The sequence below is a fragment of the Catharus ustulatus genome, chromosome 14 (assembly GCF_009819885.2).
Source record: "Catharus ustulatus isolate bCatUst1 chromosome 14, bCatUst1.pri.v2, whole genome shotgun sequence".
In the NCBI taxonomy this organism is placed as follows: domain Eukaryota; kingdom Metazoa; phylum Chordata; class Aves; order Passeriformes; family Turdidae; genus Catharus; species Catharus ustulatus.
Window position 1 is genome coordinate 16476338 of NC_046234.1, and position 20611 is coordinate 16496948.

Sequence of the window (20611 nt, forward strand, 5' to 3'; positions counted from 1 at the left end):
CCAGCAGGTTGCAAGGAATGTAGTTTCTTTACAATCAGGTGTTAAGTCACAGCACAAGTTCCTAGAGTGGAAAAACATTGAGAGGGGTGCACTGCTCAGTTCTGGAAGATGTAATACAAAAATTTTTGATTTGAGCTACCAAAAATGATCTTTACTGAGGAAATTGGCACTCATGTGCAGCAGGAAGTATCAGGGGAGACATTAATTCCTGTAGGGGATTTTTCAAAATGGGGAGGCTCTAAGTGAGGTATAAATTTTCAGTGGGATGTCCTTCCAGAGACATGAATTTCGATCTGTGAAATTGGATGGGACCCTCTCCAAAGCTTTGGCCAGCCTGGGCTCAGCCTGGCCAGGCTCCAGCAGAGCACTTAGGCTTGATTTGAATCGTGAATATTCCCATGGAATCAATTGGAGGATTAGCATTTTACAGAGGAGCGAGGCAGGCACTTCAGCTCGTGGTTGAATCAAGGCCACGCTCTCACAAATCATCGCTGCAGAGCTTCCTGTATTAAATAATGGCTGGCACCAAGGATAGGGCTCTCCACAATCACACCAGAATTCATTAAAAAAAAAATAAATTCCAGCTATCTTTGTGTCTTTTCCATGGAAGGGGAGATCTTTGGGTGGGAACTTCAGTTCCAGTTATGATTTCCACGGATTCCAATTATCTGACAAACATCGAACGGGAGATAAATCTAATTAAACTTCTATTTTAAAAGAAAATGGGCTTGGTTTGGAGAGCTGTGCAGGCTGGCAGCTGTTTCAGTTATGAAATTAAACACTCAGAGAATGTGTCAGGTTGGAAGGGACCCAGCAGGATCAGCTCCTGGCCCTGCACATCCCCAGAAATCCCCCCTGTGCCCGGGAGAGTTGTCCAAGTGATTCTTGAGGTACATATCAAAAAGATTTCCTGTAATTGTCAAGGATTTCACCTGAAAAGTAGGAGCTGCTGAGAGGTAACAGAGTAAGGTAGGCATAAAAGTACAGAGTTTTGCACAAAAATAGGAAAATGACAATGTAGAGCAGAATATCTTGGCTGATCGAGCCTAGGATTTCTGGGGGCAGACATGGAGATAAAAAAGGCAAACATGGAGATGTAAAGTGATTAGGTTGGAAGTCCTGAATTTCAATTAAATTTTAGATTAGTATATAAATTCTGCATCTGAAATTTTGTTAGCAGGATTATAACAATGCAACCTTAGAGAAAAATTAAAAATAATAATATAACCATCATCATTATTTGATATGAATTTTCATATGGGCATTGCTTGAGACAGTTCTGTTAAATTTTGAATTCATATTGGTATGGCACTAAGACTTTAAAGAAAAATACTGGCTCTCATAAGGAGCAAAACTGCAAGAAAACAAAGTGCAAATTAATTAACTTCAGCATTTCCAGTAGAAATAATCACATAACCATCAGTTCTGGATTCTCAGGGCAGCGTTGGGAAGCGAGAACACAAATCCTGGTGGCACCATCAGGGTCTGACCTCTGCACTCTGCTGAGTGTGAGGATTTTTGCCCAGAGCAGGAGGAATCAGAACAGCAAGGAGCCTCTCTGACCCCCACTAGTGCAGTGTAACTCTGACTTGGGAAATAATACAGATCCTGAAGCCCTCTAGAGGAAATACTAATTTCTCATTCTGTCCCTGAATATGACTAAAGTAAGTCAAGGACGTTCAAGTTTTGTAAATGACTTTTAGCATTTTTGCAAGCACCTGATTTTTTTTTTTTTTTTCCTTTGAGTTAGAATCTGCAAATTGCTCACAGGGAGCAAACAACACGGTTAGATGTGTGTTAAAGGTCATAATTTGAATTTTTCCAGTCTCACTGATATATTTGTAGGGAAAAGAAACATTGAATGCTATTGTCAATTCATCTACATTATCAAGTTACTTAAACAATCTTTTAGAATGTAATTTGTTATTGACAAAAGGATAGTAAAGAAAAAAATCCAAATTCAGTCTTAAACAGCTGCTGTGTTTAAGATAAAATTGACATTTTTTTTGTTTCTGATGTCCTTTAAATTCTTAATTACAGAGGCCATGAACTAGGGAGGGATGTGATGGTAGAGATGTCTTATCTAAAGTAGATCTCTTCAAAGCTTCTAAAAGGGAGAATCTTAATATATGTAAAATATATAAAATAACTGATTTCATTTTGAGATTGAGGGCAATCAATAGTTTGTGCTCACTGCAGGGAAATAATGCACTTAACCTTTAATTTTTAAAGGAGACCAATTAAGACTTTGCAATGTGATTAATGCAACCTGAAATGATTTCACACGAGTGAATCCATTTCCATAATTCTTTGCCTTGTGCTGGTTTTGCATTTTGATCTGAGGCTGGGAATGCCTGGAGCTTGGGGTTGTTTTTGGGTGGGATGTTTGGCTCCCAGGTCTGCCCTGAGCCATGCTGGAAACCCACACAATCCCAGCAGAAACTGGAGCCAGGAGTGAAATCCTCAATGAAAGCATCCCTGCCCTGGAGCCAGGCTGGAAGTGCCACCTCCACCAACCCCAGGTGTCCCCTGGGTGCTGCAGCTCAGCACCCCAAAATCCTCCCAGCAAAGCAAAATCCACCCCAAAATCCTCCCAGCAAAACAAAATCCACCCCAAAATCCTCCCAGCACTGGGTGATGCCTTTTGGGTACCTAAAAACTGAGGGCAGACAGAATGAAGGGAATAAAATAATTTCTATTCACTGAAGGGTTTTCAGGGACATTTGGGGCAGATGGAGCCCACTCTAAAAAAATTGATGATGGGTCACAGGATTTCACACTTTTATAAGTTTGGTCCATTTGCGTATTGGGGGTTAATCTTCCAATTACAGCTTCAGGTAATGAAGTCATTTACCCCAAGTTTGCTCCCCCCAAATCACTTTTGTTTGCATTTCTCAGGGCCTGAGGCAGGGAGGTGTCCTTGATTCCCAATCTGGAGAGGAATTGTTGTGTGTGCCCAAAATGGGAGAGCAGCAGTGACACTGGATATGGAGTTCTACAATAAAGAACTGCAGGATTATAAATAGATGGAAAATATAAAAGTAAAATCCTAGGGCATCAGGAGGGCTGGAATTGTGTGTGTTTGTGGGATCAGCACCCCAGCTACATCTGCTCTTTGCTGCTTTTTGGGGGGTCAGTGCAGAGAACCCCTGGGAGGAGCCCAGCTCATCCAGAGCTGCTGAGCACTGAGGGCTGGAATCCTTGCTTATAAATGGCAACACTTCCTTTAGAAATTACAGCTCTTATAACCCTCACAGAAGAACTTTTCAAGTTTATTTTTGCTTTTGCTAATATTTAAATGTTGGATAGAAAGCCTCTTGGATCCTGGGTGCACTGAGTGTTTCCATATGTGCTGAGAGTGATTGAAGCGGCCAGATTTACATTTTAATTTACCAAGTGGTGTTCCAGGAAGAAGAAATTGCAGCAATAGGTGGCACAATGCATTTTAATGGAGAAATTAATAATATCTTAATTTCTTAGCATGAGGCTGTCTTTGTTTCGTGTGATATTTCTAAAAGTTCAGGAAAATGGCAACTCAGATAAAATTAATCACGCAACGATTTCAAGAAAAAATGTTTCATAAATATGAGAGTCATGCATCTGACCTTTTAGGATTATCCCAGTCTTGATTTTCCTGCTTTTTTCTCATCACATCTCTTTTATACAGGAACTTGTATAAAATATCTTTCCCAGGAACTCATTGTTTCTGTTACACTTTGCTTGATCCTGTTAGAACAAAGCACCTGCTCAGTGAGCTCAAGGAGCCAACTCACCTCTCCTGTCCTCCACATTCCCTTCTCTGGTTTATATGAAAAATAAACCAGAGGAAAATTTCCTTTTTGGGGCTTTACTGGGAGTGGCTGTGAGGGAAGTGTAAAAGAAGCCATGGGGAATGTCCCCAGAAACATCATTTCATATTGTGCTGCTGATGCAGAATTGATTTCTCCTGCTCAACAGAGTATTTTTACAGTTATTACATTTACCTTTTCATCAACAGCTCTATTTAGAGGGTTTATGGACAGTGTGTACACTGACATATTAACATTGGGTATCTCTTACTCCTTGTCTGGTGACATGAAAGAAAAGCTTTAACTTTACCTGTGCAGAGCACAAAAATAACTGGGAATGGTGGTTGGGAACTCTGCAGCTCTTCCAGCCTGGTGCTTCCTTGTCAGAGAGATGGAAATTCCATCACTGGGCTGCCCTGTGTCCCTTTTTTGCATGCTACCATGTCAAAGATTTAATCATCATTTAAAAAAGTCTCATTTCAAACATATCCAGTGAGTGACATCCTATGGCTTTGAAATATTTTGTAATCACTTGATTTTTACTTTATTTTAATACTGAATTACTACTTTGCTGGATGGATTTTTCTTATACATTGAGTTGTAATCATATTTTATTCATGGAATTTAGGCTACATAGTTCTTTAGGTATGATAAGATTGTTGCTTGTTTCATGTTACTTCACAGAAATATTTAATCTTGGATAAACTAAGTCCAGATCAAGTAGTAAAACATTTAGAATTCAGAATTAAGACACAACATAATAGTGATTTAAGATGTAGTAATATCATTCATCATGTTGTTGAAGCCAGAGACTTAATCTATCTTAATCTGGCACTGCATGAAAACTGAAAAAAAAATTTGTGGTTTTAATTTTGTTCAATAACAACCAAAAAACATTTGTCTGGTATCAACATGGAACAGGAACATGGAATAAACACAGGGAAATTAAGGAAGGGGAAAAGATTTGCAGGCTGGGGAGTCTTTCCTCTGTGATTTCTTCCCATTTGCCTGCTTTTTTAAGTTTTGTGTAGTTTGTATTGATAAAAAAATGGATTCCTAGTTTGGGAATTGCCTTAATTGACAATTCCTGCCAAAGACCTGACTTTTAACTGAGCTCCCCACTGATTGCTGGAGCTAATTCCTCCAAACTGCTTCAGGAAAGAGCCTCATTTAAGATCATTCAGGTTCACAGAGTCAACAGGATGACATGAACAGGAGCTGCAGTGCTGTGTGTGGCATCCTTGGGGAAAAAAAGAAACAGGAGAGGTGTGGGTGAAACCTCAGATCCATTGATCCACAGCTTTGCTGAGCAGTTGCCAGCAGAAGCCATCCCCAAAGCTTCTGAATATCCCTGAGAAAAGATCAAATGCTCCCCCTTTTCTTTATTTCTTGCAGCCATCTGATTTTTGGCCTCTCTGTGAAGAGCTGTGAGAGGAATTGCCAAGGCCACCTTCTGCTTTGGGAATTTGCATCTTGCAGGTGTCTAAACTCTGACTCATGAATTAGGTCATGGACTCGAAGCTGCTGAAGGAATTGGGTTGAGCAGAAATCTGATTTGTTTGGGCTTTTCACTCCCCTACGCTGGATTTGGCTGTTTTTTGATATCTGGGATTTTTAGTAAAATACGTCAGTGAGGTTGAAACAAGAATTAATGTGTTTTGGCACTGAAACATCTGCAGCACTTTTTGTTTGAGTCTCCTCTGTCAGCTCTTTATCCCCCTAATCTTTGCAGGTTTGTGGGGGAGGATGTGACCTGGGCATTCTGCCTGTCCCACACGAGCTGGGCTGGCTGAGAACATTCTGCAGCTGTAGATCAGAAAATTTCAGGGTTTTAGGCATTGTTCTGAGGCACCTGTGACACTGCCTGGATGGGGTTTGATATGATGATGAGCTGAATTTAATGTGCAGCCCTGTTGCAAAGTGATCACAGGTACTTTTAGGGCAGGACTCATTTTGCAGAACTTTAAATGTCTGGCTTGCCATTACATGAATTTTGCCTGACAAGTTACTTCCTCTCTATTGATTAGCTCAGACAGGCTCGTTATCTCACTCTTCAGTAATTTTTTTCCTCACATTTCAGACAGGGACAAATGGGGCATATCCCTGTAGTACTTGTACAGAACTTCCTTGGTGTGAGGGTTTTGTTTGATTTTGTGTGATACTAAAGTAGTTTTTTGAAGGTCAGTCTGTGATTAAGACTTTCCTGGGCAGAGCACAAGGTGGATAAATCCTCAGAAGCGTGGAGGAAGGAGCTTTCAGTTGTATTTATTTGTTCTTGTACTTTTGCTTTTAAGATCAGTGCTTGTAGATGAGACATGGTTAATGCTGCTCCTTCCTTATTAGACTTGTTAACCTTTGTAAAATGGAAAGTGTCTGAAATGAACTCAGCTCAGTGTGCTCAGGCTCTAGTGAAGGAAATGCTGATTCCCTGATGTTTTTCTTTCTGCCTAAGAATTGTTCTTTTCTCCTGATGGTTTTGGGGTTTTTGTTTGGTTTTGTTGCAGTGAGGGGTTTTCCTCCTGCCATCCATGGCAACAAGTGGATGGTTACTGCAAAAACAGTCTGGGGTAGAGAACTGGGAAAGCTCCTCTGCCCTGCCCTCACACCCAGGCACAGCACATCCCAACCTCTGGCACTGCTGCAAAAATGGGGAATGTGACCCCTTCACATCAATTCTCCATTCCAGGAAATGCAATCCCTCGTGTATAAAGGGTGGATGTTACTTCTCACCGTTCTTACTGATCCCAGAGATGTTTGTTATCGCCTGAATTATTCTGACACAGATCTTTTGTGAAATCACACAGAGATTTAGGAGTTTAATTGTGCTAATTCTGCATTTTGGTTTGAGAATAGTCGTGAAAATTCTTCTAGATAGATTCACAGTGCCAAAAATGTTTTGTATTTTTTTTTAGCTGGTTCTAAAGGTTTTTTTAAATTTTGATGTGTATTCTAGGATGTCTGTGCTGGAACCAGCACTTCTGTCAGGATGTACTCCCATCAAACTCTGTCTCAAAAAAATAAAGCTGTGTTTACACAGTCCAGGGCAGGAAATAGAAACACTTGCCCTGCACTGGGTCATTTCTCTTTTAAAATAAATGTACCAAATTCAGGGTCCCAGTGTCCTCAGCTCACTCTGGAATGTGGAATAATTTCATTATTACATGGGAGGTGTGAACCTGGAGGCTTTGGAGGCTTGTGAGCACTTGCAGGGCATCCCCATCCATGCTGCAGGAATGACTGGGGGCTGTGGTTTTATCTGCAAGGAGAAAATTAATGAGACCAAGGAAAGATGTAGATTTTCATCAGCACACAGGGCTAATTAAGATGCTTCTGGGTTTTGTCACTTTTATGGGAAGTTTGTCAGTAACAGCATCAGTGACATTTCTCCAGGTTAAATTGTTGGGAAATGTGGCAGCAAGGAGCACACACTTGGGCCTGAAAGTGTGATCCATTCTCTCTGCATAACACTTCCCTTGCAGAAACCTCTCTGTGGTCAGGTCTAGCTCCAGCAAGCTTCCTGAAAATGCTGTTTGTTACTTCCATGGTAATCCCACAGCTCCACACCACCTGTCAAGCATTGAGGACAAAGTTAGAATGGCTTCACTTCCTATTATTCATTCATAGGTAATGAAGGCAGAGCTATATTAAGTCATTTACTTCATATCTATGAATGTCAATTTAAGGGTGATGGCATATCATTAAATCAAATTTTATTAGTTCAGCAGTTTGTTCGTTTGCTATTAATACTGCCTGACACATCCCCTTACAGAACCTTCTCAGCTGCTGTGAACTCTTAAAATATTGATGGTTTGAGCCCAGCTTTTGTCTTGATAACACAGTTACCTTGGAAAATTGCTGCTGGAAAGATCTTGGACTTACAGGCACTGAGATTGTGGGAAAGCCCCTTGCTTTAGCCATACTGAAAATAAAATAATGAAGTTACAGTGGTGAAGGAGTATTTCCCACTGGTTCTGTTTATGGGGAGGGATTTGGGAGGCTGGTCTGTGTCTGCACTGTGCTGAGGGGACAGAGATGCTTGTCCTGGTTTGGAGGAGGAATAACAAGGGCTCTGAGGAACTTGCCATGGATTTTTCTATTCCCTGAGGAGTTTGTCCCTTTGTGAGTGGGATCTGTGAGGGAAGCTCTGACCTGTTCTGGGGACAGAAGAGGAACAAGGTTGGAAGTTTGTGCTCTCCCAGATCTGCTTCCCTGCTGGTTACAGAGGAGGCAGAGCTGACAAGCTCTCCTTTTTCACACACAGAAAATAAAAGAATAGAGGCAGCTTGGAAGGACAAAAAATGGGATGTGGGGAAATGGAAGTTGGCAATGAACGAAGGGAGCTGAAGCTATACAGGGTTTTTTTAGGGGAAAAATCCCCAGAATTGTGTGCTAAGAGGGGCAGAGGGTTCTTGTGGCTGGCACTGCTGAGCCAGGGACAGCTGCAGGATGAGGATGGGGAGGATGAGGAGCAGGGAGCCCTTGGAATGAAGGGCCAGAAATGCAGAAGTGCTCCAGCTGCTGAGAGCACAGCTGGATCCTGGAGCTGAGAGTGTCTGCAGAGGGCAGATCCCAGTGCTCCTGTGGGTCCTGGAGAGAAGAATGGAGCAAGGGCAACACCTCATGGGCTGCCCAGCCTGGAGCAGTGACCTGACACCAGTGGAAGTTTCTGCCCAGGGTGGTTCCACCCACGCTGCAGCCTGGAATGGAAGCCAACATTTTTGGTATCAATTGGTGCCTGGGAAGCATTAATTCAGAGTGCTCATCTCGCCCCAGTTCCTGTTCATGCAGATGAGGAGCTGTAAATTCAAGCAGCACAAGTCTGCCTGTATTTGCATCTAAAACATCCATCTGTATCGCTGTGAATATGGCAGTGACGCAGAGGAAACTCAGCCGGGAAGCAACACTTCAACACATTCCACTAGCACAGCCAAGCATTCAAAGGTCAGATAAAGCCAGAATTGAGGGATTCTTTTCTTTTCAGAATAATTGGGAATTTTTTTTTTTTTTTTTTTTTTTTTGGTGAATTTCTGCTGGATCTCGCAATTTTGTAGCTTTAAAAAAATTCTGTAATCCAGTTGTAGCTGGATTTCTCTACATATTAATAATTTCTCGTATTTCTCTAGATCAGATTTGTGACATGTAGGCTTAAAGATGTAAAATACTTCGATTTCAAACATACTCTGAAGTTTAGGAAAGTTGATGCCTGAAATATTCCAAGCTTGGTGTTTCACAGTGTTTTCAAACACGTTCCATCTGTCTCTTTCTTATGAAGATCCTTTTTTCTTGATGCTCTAAATAGTTTTGATTTTTTTTCCTCCTGAAAAGCTTAAGAACAAATAGCTGGTATTTGAGAGTCAGCTTAGTGTGAACATGGATTATGCTTTTTCTTTATTTGGGCTGAATAATTCTTCAAAAGCTTTTGAACGTCACTGGCAAAAATATCCACCTGATGATTTTCCTTGTCACAAGTTACATAAGAATTGGAAAGGCTCCACTGTGCCTGAGCCCAGGGTAATAAATCAAAGGGGTTTTGATCAACAACATGGCTGAATTGATTGTGTGTATTCAATAAAATTACATTTAGGAAAAGGCATGAATTCTCTCAGCCAACCAGTCAATTCCTTCCAGATCTTTCTAGCTAGCTAAATATTGCTTTATATGGCAAATATCCCTTGTTCTTGAAAAAAAACACCAAACCCAACTTTTTTTTGCTTTCTGTAAAAAGTAGACTTGGACTGAGCCTGTGGATGTTGTTAAATGCTGGATATATTTAAGCAGATCTGCATATATAAACTGAAGTTTGTGACAGAAGTAGAAGTTCATGCTGCCTTCCCCAATTAATCAGAGGATTTCCAGCACATTAGTGAGAGATTTTATATTTCCTATGAGTGAAGAGCTGATTTTCTGGACTTGGGAGTCCAGAAACAACAGCACAACAGCATTTGAAAATTGGTGTTTGGCCCTGTTTCACTTCCATCTGTTGATTTTTCACAAGTCACCCTTCTGCAAGAGCAGAGACAGTGTTGTTTTACAGCTTTTATTAGTCAAATGAGGCACATTAATGGGTTATTAATTTGTCTTGGCATGCCAAAGTGCAATTCTTCTGAGCAAACAGATCATCCCATCGACTCAGCTTTTGTCCTTTGGATCCAGGTCCCACAGACACTTCTACCTCAGACTCTTTATTGTACAACTGGGGCTTTAGTGTTGTTCTGTGTGTTTTCAATTTCTAAATATGGTTTTAATCAGGAAAAAAACATTGAATACTTTGTCAGACCCTAATCAGAGAGATTTTCCCAGTGGGCTCTCACCCTCTTGCAGCAGTGCTGAAGCCAGGAGTGGGCAGTGAGCTGATTTCCTTCTTTTTCACCCTAAAACCTAAAAACATTTTCCTATAGGGGGGTTGGTTTTGCATCCCCTCCTCTGTCAGGACCTGTGACCCCTCTTTTCACAGCCAGGGTTTGCTCTTCCAGCCAGATTTTCCCCTGGGAATTCCCATGGAGCAGCAACAAGCCATCATTGGGGCAGGAATTTTTTAGGAGAGATTACAAAACCAGTGTAGTTCCCAATAAATTGCAAAAATCTGTTAAAATACAGGAAGAAGGAGAAGTGAAGAAATGCATGTAAGATATGGGGAGAGCAATGAAAAATTGGAAATTACAGATTTTAAACTTGGAAATATTTTCTGGGATTGATCACATTTGACAGAGTTATTGCTCCTGCAGTTCTGTGAGAGCTGCTCTGGCTGCACCATTCCTGCATAAAAGCCAACTTGGGCTTCCCTTCACTCATTTATAGTCATTTTATAATGGTGATATTTTCAATATCTCTGTCCAGTGCAGAGGGGAAGGCGCAGATGTTTACATAACATGGCAGCAATGTTTGTGTTTTTATGGAAACCAAACCTGCCATTTGTTTACAATGATGGGAAGATTCATTTTAATTTCAGTGAAACTCATTGCTCACAATATGTGACCTCTCTTTTGTAATGTTTGCTCTGAGTTACTACCTAAATCTGATTTAGAGATATTTTTAAGGTTTTGCTTTGTTTTGCTGTTTTGATTATTCTTTTTTCCTTAATTATACATTTCTAAAAATAAACATTTTCAAGCTGACTGGCTCTTCTCTTCCTGCCCTTTCTCCCTAACAATTTTCTATTTTTTATCTCCTTTTTATTCACGTTTCCTTGACTTTGGCTTTAGACACTCTATTTGCAAAATCACAGTTTGCAGTCACCATGCCAGAATTGCTTCCTTTTCTTCTGAACATGGAGAATAAATATGAATATGAAAATGGAGATCAAGTTTTCCTAGCCCATGTGGATTCAATATGAATTTTTGTTTTAATTTAAAAATGGAAAGAGACAATATGGAATCATAGAATTTTTGAGGCTGGAAAAGACCTCTGAGATCATGGAATCCAACCAAACACCAGGAAAATGTCAGAGTTTCCAGGTGGATGTGGTTTATGGGATGTTTCCCCTGATTTCCCCCTACATTTTCTGAGCAGAAGGTTTTTACAGCTTTTAAAGCAATGTTCAGCCAGAGCTGCTTCCCAGCTGACTCAGGCAGCACTTGGGCTGATGGATAACTCCTTTTTCTTGGATTGTCCTCTCAAATAACACTGAGAGATTAGTAAATGTCTTCAACTTTCATTGATTTTTTTTTTTTTTAAGTGAGTTAACTCCTTAAGCCCAGCTGGGCTGGTGAAACAAAAATTCTCCACTCTCCAACAGCAATTTTCTCATCACGAGTTGGCTTTTAAGCCTTGACTTTAAAGTAAAACATCCACATTTAAACAATTTTCCTTCTATCATTTTGTTGCACTCTGAAGGAGATGTTGGTTAGTTATAAGATGTGCACAAATAAAACAAGAATGTGCAGCAAGAGAGCTGCAAATTTCTGTTTCTTGCCTGACACTGATGTTGTGTATCTTGGGAATAGAGGGTTAATTTTATTTACCTACATCTAAGCAGAGCTAAGGCCCCTTCCTTCTTTGTGGTTATGAATCTGAACTGCTTTAAAACTTAGCTGTAAACAGAAATGATACTGGGGGAAAATGCTTTAGGAGCACTAATGAGACCTGAGTGGCTTGAGGAAATAAATATTTCATTTGGTTTGGGTGAGTCAACACGAGCTCACTCTGTATTTTTGTATTTTGTTCCTTTCTGATTTCATTTGGATATTTTCATGTAAAAACAATTGGAGCCCTGACAATAAAGAAGAATTTCCTGATGCTGAATTCCTGCTTTGGAATGTTTCACATTTCAGCACCTGGCTCCCAGAGAGACAGAAAAGCAGAGAGCAGTGGGGAAATCTCTTTTTTTGTGTGTGTGTATTTATTAAGTGCTGTCATTCTGTGAGACAGCCTGGCCCTTTAATGATATATTTCTATATTTTCTTGTCAACTGCCACACTGTTTGCACCAGTAAGTAAATGTCTTGTAAAGGTGCCCTGGGGAGCTATTACAGAGCAGCACAAATAATACAAATTTGAGTTTTTGCTCTGCTGTCATACATTCTCCTTGGCACAAAGGCAGGTTTAATACATCTGGCTGCACACTTCTCACAGCATGGCACATTCAGTTGGGTTTCCCTCAATCTCTCTGAATGCTACAAATGCTTGTTATGGCCACTGGTTCTAAATTTTTTAATTAATTTGATTTTGTTGAAAATAATTTAATGTTTAGTAGCAGCTTTGTGGTTTTTTCTGAGTTTTGGGGCTATGTCCACTAAAAGCAAATCTGTTTGGAATTTTTGCTCTAAAATGGTTTTAATAATTGTTCTTGAGCAAGAGGGAACAGAAATGTGCAACAGCTTGGGGTTCAAAATGTTAAATAATAAACAGAGAATTTGCAGTGACCAGTTCTCAGCCAATTGAACTGAACTATACTTATGTAAAACCATTCCTGAGATCATTAAAAATAATGAACAGATGCAGAGAAGTTGTTTCCTATTTGCAGACCATTCTAGAATAGAGAAAAGGTTTAGGTATTAGTTACAGGTTGCTGATCTGAGCTTTAAAAATCCCCCAAACGACCTCATACTTCTGAATTACACCATAAAATATGACATTTTTATCACTGTACTCGCTTTGTATGGGACATAGGTGTAAGTGAATATAAAGCTGTGCATTTACTTGGTAAATGAGCTTTATCTATAACATAACTTAGAACTATCAGTTTGCAGAGTACATAATTGGATCATGTTGAAAGAGGAGTTAATTAAATGAAACTGCAAGGTATCCCCTTGTACTTGTGGGCTGAGGACAAACACTGTGTTGTGTTTAATTCCATCCTGGTGTCATCCCAGCCCTTTTGTCCCAGCTGAACTGTGTTATTTGGGGTGTGAGGTGGTGGCACCCAGCACTCCCACACAATGTCTCAAATCTTTTTCTCAGATGCTCTGCAAACTCGATGTCCATTTGATAATGGCTGTGTGCAGAAATTCTATTTCAAAGAAATATATATTTCATATTATATGTGTCATAAATGCTCTAGTTGGTAATTTCTGTGGTTTCTGGATCTCTGTCATTTTATGGATCTTGGATTTACTTGCATCACTGCAGGGCAAATAACTGAGAATCAGTGGTTTACTTTGCTTGGTAGATGAAGTTATTGAAGGTGAATTTTGTAGGTCTCTGGAAAATCATGTGCACATCAGGTTTCTGTTGGATCTGACAGACCTTGGGGGACCTCTGAGAGAGCTCATGTACCCTGTAGGCTCTGAGAGACTTTCAGCAGTAGATCCCTGTGCTCAACTCGTTCTTCTGGCTGGAAATTCAAGGCAGGTGTGGTTCAGAAACAGATTTGGAGAAAGAAAAAAAAATCTTTCAGTGTCATTAATCAGCTTCTTCTCTGGTCTAAGACACAAAATAGTCTGTTGTTCTCAGGCTCTCAAGTTTCAGGGTGAAATGGAACAATTCCTTGTGCATGGGTAAAATTGTATTCTTAGTTGGAGGTGTTGTAACAAAACCATTTTTGTGTTGTTTGGATTCAGAAATCTGGATAATCTGGGGTGAGAATTGGCAGTGGGTGTAGCAGAGTTTGTGAGCCTGAAAAACTTTTCCTGATCAGGGACAGCCAAACTCCATGACCTTGAAGAGCCCTGGAAGAGTTACAGGAAGAATTTGTTCCTAATCATAAGATAAACTTATATTTAGTTCTTTGTGACATCAGGAGAAAAAGGTTTTTTATAATGTCACTCTCTGTGCTACTTTGTCCTTCCCTCATCTCCATGAAGGTTTAGAATTACAATTAAAATGTTTAAGAATGTTGAAAATAACACCAGTAATATAAACTTCTCTCTTTAGCAGCATGTGCTGGATGTGTGGGTTAAATTATAATTTTCATTGCACATTTTCTATAATAGCCCCAGAAAAGCACGCTTGCATTCCCAATAAATTCTGCATTTGTGAGCTACAGAACTGTTTGTTTGGGTTTTTCCCTTCTCTCTGAATCTGTGCTGTTGCCTTTTCTAACCAGGCCTGGATGATTGCCTCCAACAATACATCAAAAACTTTGAGAGGGAGAAGATCAGCGGGGAGCAGCTGCTGCACATCACGCACCAGGAGCTGGAGGAGCTGGGGGTGACTCGCATTGGCCACCAGGAGCTGATCCTGGAAGCAGTGGATCTGCTCTGTGCATTGGTAAGTGATGCCTCACTCACCTCACTCAGCATTTATAAACTTACAGACCAAACTACAAATAAAGTAGAGATTCCCCTACAGGAATCTCAAAATGCTCAAGCAGCCGCTGTGGCTTTGCGTCAATAAAGGACAGACATGTCCTGGCTCCTCTCAGCTGCACAGAAACTTTATTTATCCATGGAATGATTGTGTGTGATGGTCTTTGATTGCTTTTCCTCTGACTTTCTTGGTCCTGCATTCAAAGCTGTTGACTGTGACTCCTGGCATCCATATGGTTCTGTAATTATGTGCCATATGCCCTCGTATTTCACTGACATTTGCCACACTGCGCTGAACCAAGGAGACCTGAGTGGTTTAACCATGCCAGCACTCACAAGGATGGTCCTAAACAGCCAGAAGGTAATGCTAATTAGACTGGAAGATTGTTTAAAATGAGCTTTAAGATGAGACTGGAGTGGTAAAATTGACTTTATCTGAGCTACATACACGTGTGTCAGCAAAAAGTTGAGTTTGGGGATTTTTAGCAACCTGCCAGCATTTGGAAAAACATTATTTGTTCATATTACTAATTACTGGGTTTCTAATTCAGTTAACTTCTTAACAAAGTATTTGATATTAAAAAATTCTTTTTTCCTTTGCTGTTTTATTCCAACCAGCTAATAAAATGTGGTGCATTAACTTAATTGTAAAGACAAAATAACTTCTGTTCATGTAGATGGACAGGTGAAAGAATATTGAAAACATTAAAACACAAAATTAGATAGGTAAATTACACATGACAATCATAGTATTTTACTTCTTTATCAGGAGTTCTGCTTTTTAATAACTGGGTTATCTTGTGAGAATTCAATAAAGAGAAATTGTTTCCAAGAGGGAAACTGGCACTAAGAAGCAGGATAGAAAAGAAGTGAGGTCTGGGGGAATAAAAAATTTTAAATACCTCTTATTAGTCATCATCTTCTTTCCTGTACCTGGAATGACAAAATACCCTCAGTGTGCCTTGATGTCTGCCCCTCCAAATGAAATAACTCAGGGCAGGGAAATGCTCTGGGGCAGGAGTGTGCTGCAGAACCCAACACCAGGACCTTTTGGGAACACCAGAACCAAATTCCCAGTTTTTCCCTGTTTTCTTCCTTGGTTTTCTCCTTGGTTTTCCCACACAAGGGAGCCAGCACAGCCCAGCAGAGCCTGGACCCTGCACAGAGCAGCACCCCCAGAATTTTCCTCTGGAAAAATCTCCCTGCAGTCAAGAGTGCCCCCGAGGAGGACCCTGCTGGCTCTTTCTTTGGGATTTTTGTTTCTTTTTAAGCACAGAGAATGTGCCTCTAGCTGCTGGTCAATAGTGCAGCTCTCCCTGTGCTGTCTCATGACCTGACTTTTCCTTTTGAAGCAAGATGGGGATTTTCCAGCTCCTGGTATCATTTATTTTACCTTCTGCCTTTCAGCCCTTTCCCTTCCTTTCTCTCACTGACTCTAAAATGCCTTTATCTCTTTTTTTCCCTGCTTCTAAATGTTTCTGTCCCTGCCTGTTCCTTGTGCTTTCTGCTGAGTGAGTCTGCTGCCTGCAGCTCTGCTCCTGGGGGTGTTCTCCTGCTTCTGACATTTCTCCTTGGCTCTCTGTACATCTTCTTCAATCCTTGCAGGATCACAGAAAAGTTTTCCCAGACTCAGTATGATATCTATTTTAAATCTGTACTCATTTATTAGGATTTGGATCCATGTAATCAAAAAGCATTATTAAGAATCTCACTTTAATTATTTTAAATAATGGCAATAATTGAATGAGAGGAGAGCTGGTGCTGCCTTTATGAGCTGAAATGCATTTCTAAAATATCACAATTGTATTCTTATTCTGTGCTAACTCTTGAAAAATTAATAGATTGTTGCACTAACATCTGACTGCTGGCCAAGTGACCAGAAAAAATTGTGACTTGGAATTGCTCACTGATATTTTATTTATGCCACTAAACAGGAGTTGGCATATAGGAAATTATTGAAATCAGAATGGCTTAAGGAACACATAATTTTGCCTCTGATTCCCTGAATTACATAACAAGCAAATTTAATACAGTTTATGGGCAGGTAAAAGAGTCCCAGGCAGTCAGGAATCAATACTTTAATGTACTCTATAAGTTGGAAGTATGGACAGAGTGATCAGCACAAACTCTGCTTGTAGATTCATAAATATAAATACTTGCATTTTATTTTCAACATTTTTTAATGGGAGAAAAGAGCAGGGCAGCACCAATTCCAACAGTCTGGTCTTAAAATCCTGTGCAGGGGAGGCACCATCAGCAGTTTGTCCTGTTCATCCTGGGCTCTTCCAGTCCCAGATGGATTTGGGACAGGGATTTGGGATAGTTCTGCTGTCCCTGTCCCCATCCCTGCCCTGCTTTTACCCTGCCTGGGCCATGTCAATGAGAATTGGTTTTTTTCCATGCATGGATTTCTGGATTGATTTCTGGTTGGCAGTGGGCAGTGCCTGAGTTCCATGACCCATTTCTCCCAGGCAGGACCTGCAAATCCATCCCAGCAGGGTGGGCTGGGCAGTGCTGGCAGCAGGAGCAGCTCCAGGGGCTGCAGGAATCTCCCAGCAAAGCTCAGGGGTGTCAGGAATTGCCACTGGGCAGGAGTTTACCCAGGGGGATTGGGCTGAGCCTTGGGATGCTCTGGGATGTGCCTTTTCCAAGGGCCACTGGCCTGGGTGGGATGGGAAATGGGATTTTGGTGGGGTTTTGGTGGGGTTTGGGTGGGGTGCTGTTCCTCAGTCCCTTGTGCATGAGAATAATTCTTTGGGGAGTTTTGTGTTTGTTCTTCCTTTACCTCGTGTACTCTTTTCATTCTGATATTAAAATGGCAGGTCTGGAATTCTAGCTCTAAATTTTTAGGAATTTGTGAAATGTTGGAAGTGAAATTTAGTGCCCTTCTCTGTCAGGAGAATTTAAAATTTGCTCTAGCTGCCTTTTGAGATTGTTTCAGTTGGATTTTGTGTGAAATGAATATTTCCATGCTGTTCTGTGGTGCCTTGGCTGCTGTTCCAGGGATGCACACACTGGAGAACTCTTCCTATAAAGGAAGTTCTAAGTGCAAGAAGAAATTAAAACCAAAGGAGGAAACTCCTGGTTTTTATTCCCATTCCCAAACCATCCATCAGCCAGACTCCAAATGCAGATTATTAAAGGCAGGGAGGGTTTGTTATGTTGTGCATGAGCCCTTGACATGATTTTTACATCCACTTTTCTTTTGAAAGCAAGCTGAATTCAGATAGGAAATTCTTATGAGAATCCTGGCTAGAAAAGATTCCACACTGGAAGATGACTTGCAGTGGGAAAGAAAAAAAATATAAGAAATGTGAAAAGGGAATAATAAGAGTATTCAAACCTCCCATGCAGTATGGTGGTATAGAAGTGTTTTATTATTATAGAATAATTATTTTTCCTGAAAGTGAAATAATTTCAAATGTAAAATAATCTCCTTTATGAAAGGGTAAAATCAGAGTGCAAAAGGTGAGAGGAGCTTTCTCTGTAGGAAAGAAAGTCCAGGCACTATCTTGGGCTTGCTGAGGGGTGAATTCATGTGCTGTGAAATGCAGTCACAGGTGAGCTTTGCTTTCAGCTTCAGTTCTTTGGCCATTCTGGAGAGACATTTTGGAGTTGTGCTTTAATTATGAAGAAAATTGGGAATGATGGCTGTGGGGAAAAAATCCAATCTGGAACATCAAAGTCTTTTCTTGCTTCAGAAACTGCTCTGCAATTATTTATTTGAAGTGACCTAAATAAAATTTAGGGACTAAAAATTGTGGGCCACTTGGATTTGGACTGTAACTTTGATAAGTTGAAATATTAATTGGGATCTCTGTTAAAGGACTTGTTGCAGAGGGACTGAATCTGCAGAAGTAGCAGGGTCTGGGGAAAAGAACTTTTTGATAGAGAGTAAAATATACTGGAAGCAAGAAAAAGGAATATTTTGGAGGTCAATGTGGGTTGCTGTTCAAATCTGCAAGTAAATTCAATTTATTTAGGACAGTAGGAGTCAGTATATTGTTAAAGCCTGCATTAATTAAAATATAAACAGTCTAGTGGGAAGAGAGATTGATAATGAAAGGATGAAAAATGAGAAAGGAAAAGAATGCTCCAATAGAGATTGTATCTCAAGTAATTAAAAGTACTGTTAATTCACAGCCATTCCACTTGTGAAATAAGACCTTGTGCTGTGGGGAAATTTCAAGGAGAAATAAAAATTAGAAACTTTGTCTGCAGTTTCTGCAAAGCCACAATCCAGGCAGGGTGGGTTTTCTGCCAGAAAACACAAAAAATTCATCTGTGGTCAACATGGTTACAACAACTGCAGGAATTTAATTTATTTTTACTTTTATTTGGGGTTTTATTTAAAATAGCATATGGGACACAGCTACCAAATAAATTCTTTTTTTTGCCCCATCACTTTTCAAACATATTTCTTTATTAGGCATCTCCCTAAGAAAATTACAACAGCAATGGGATTTTGTGGGTCAGGTGGAAAGCAGCTTGCAGTGATTTATTTTAAAGCACACCGTGGTGAAGATGAAATCTTTCATAACTGCCTCTGTATCTATTGATAACATTGTTCTTCTGAATTAAAATTATCCATGTTTTTCCTAAATTAATACTATTTTAATGGTCACACCTACAGTGATCTCTCTTGAGATCCTTTTAATTTTCCATTCTGCTAATACACTTTTTGATTTTGTCAATTTTGCAAATATATTAGGAAGTATTTTTTCTTACTTCACCTGATTTGTTAGCAAGTTCCCCTTTTAACAATTCATTCTCTGTGTCAAAGACTTCAACCCATATTTCAGGGGCTATTCAAAGGTAATTATTCTAGACTTAAATCTTCATTTCATGTATTTATTGATGCTTGAGTAGATGGAAATAAATCTCCTTTCTCTGGAATGGGCTGCCATCCCTCTTGGTGAGAGGGAAGAGTTATTCCATCTCCTCAGAGCAATCAGGAACCTGGCACATACATTATTTTTGTCTGCACAAACATGTATGCATCCAGAGAGCTTTATTAATTTCAACTGGAAAAGAAGTTCAGCTTTTGGCAGTCCAGTGCTATTTATTATTGCTGTGCCAAAACATTGAATTAATACCATTGAATGGAGTGGGTTAATTATTGCACATATTAGAACATGTGTATCATCTTTTGATCAGTCTAATTAGCAGCTTCATTCTTTCTTAGCCTTCCAAATCATGCATCTTGGAAAAATAACTGATTTTAAGGATTGTTTTGTTGTTGTTTGGATTTTTTTTTTTTTAAAAGTCTGTTGACAATTTTGACGTTTTCAAATTTCTCTTAGGATGGGGACAGTGAAGGGAGATAATTAAGTTTGTACAAACAATTCAGAGTAGCCTAAAGCCCTGGGATTTTACAGGAGTGTGCATTACTCTTTTTTCTTACTGGGGAGTGGTTAAAAACTTCGTGGTTTTGCTAAGGTGTGCTGGAAAAGTTTGGATGTAATTACACAATATTCGTGTTGAGTAACCACAAAAATAAAATCCTTTCTAAAACCACCACAATAAAGGCAGCTCTGGGAGCTCATCTAAGCAAAGAACAAAGTAAAGGGGATTTTTTTTTTATGTGTTCTCTTCAAGAACCTCTGATTCCACACCAGAAATATTTTGGGTATTGCAGCAGCACCAGCAGTGCAGCAAGGAAATTTTCAGAGGTAGCCAAGCACAGGGTTGTTACAACAGGAATTTAGGACAGAAGTGACTTTTGGATTTGTGTTTGTGTGTTAAATACATTAGAAATTTAGGCTTGGACTCTCTAGAGAACTTTATCCTCTCTGAATTTGTCATTCCTGGGGAGCATCACAACCTCTGATGATCCCTCTGGTTCTGGGATGTGTGTGCATCCTGCAGCCATCCATTGGGAATGGTCCTATTCAGGTATTCCAGTGAGAATTCCATCCCTTGCCATAGAACAAGGTGCATAAAGTGGGAATATGAGAGAAAGGAAGTTGGCTGCATTTTATTCAAATTTCAGCTCACAGTCCAAAGGGGAATGCAGGGCAGCTGAAATTCAGGAGGTCACATCTAATTCTTGCCCACAAACAATGATATTGGGTTATCAAGCTTCAGATAAATTACTTCAGGCTATTTCTGTATTCTTACTACTTATGGTTTTGTTTAT

At 40.0% G+C, this 20611-nt stretch overlaps 1 protein-coding gene across 2 annotated transcripts in view; it reads left to right on the top strand.

Annotated features, from left to right (window-relative positions):
• The window catches only part of LOC117002782 (connector enhancer of kinase suppressor of ras 2-like), a 165259-nt gene that overhangs the window by 44136 nt on the left and 100512 nt on the right, over nt 1-20611 (top strand). For both annotated transcript variants that reach the window (XM_033072191.2, XM_033072192.2), the window contains one exon: nt 14271-14434. In XM_033072191.2, coding sequence (XP_032928082.1) covers nt 14271-14434 — 164 coding nt within the window. The remainder of the gene's footprint in view (nt 1-14270; nt 14435-20611) is intronic.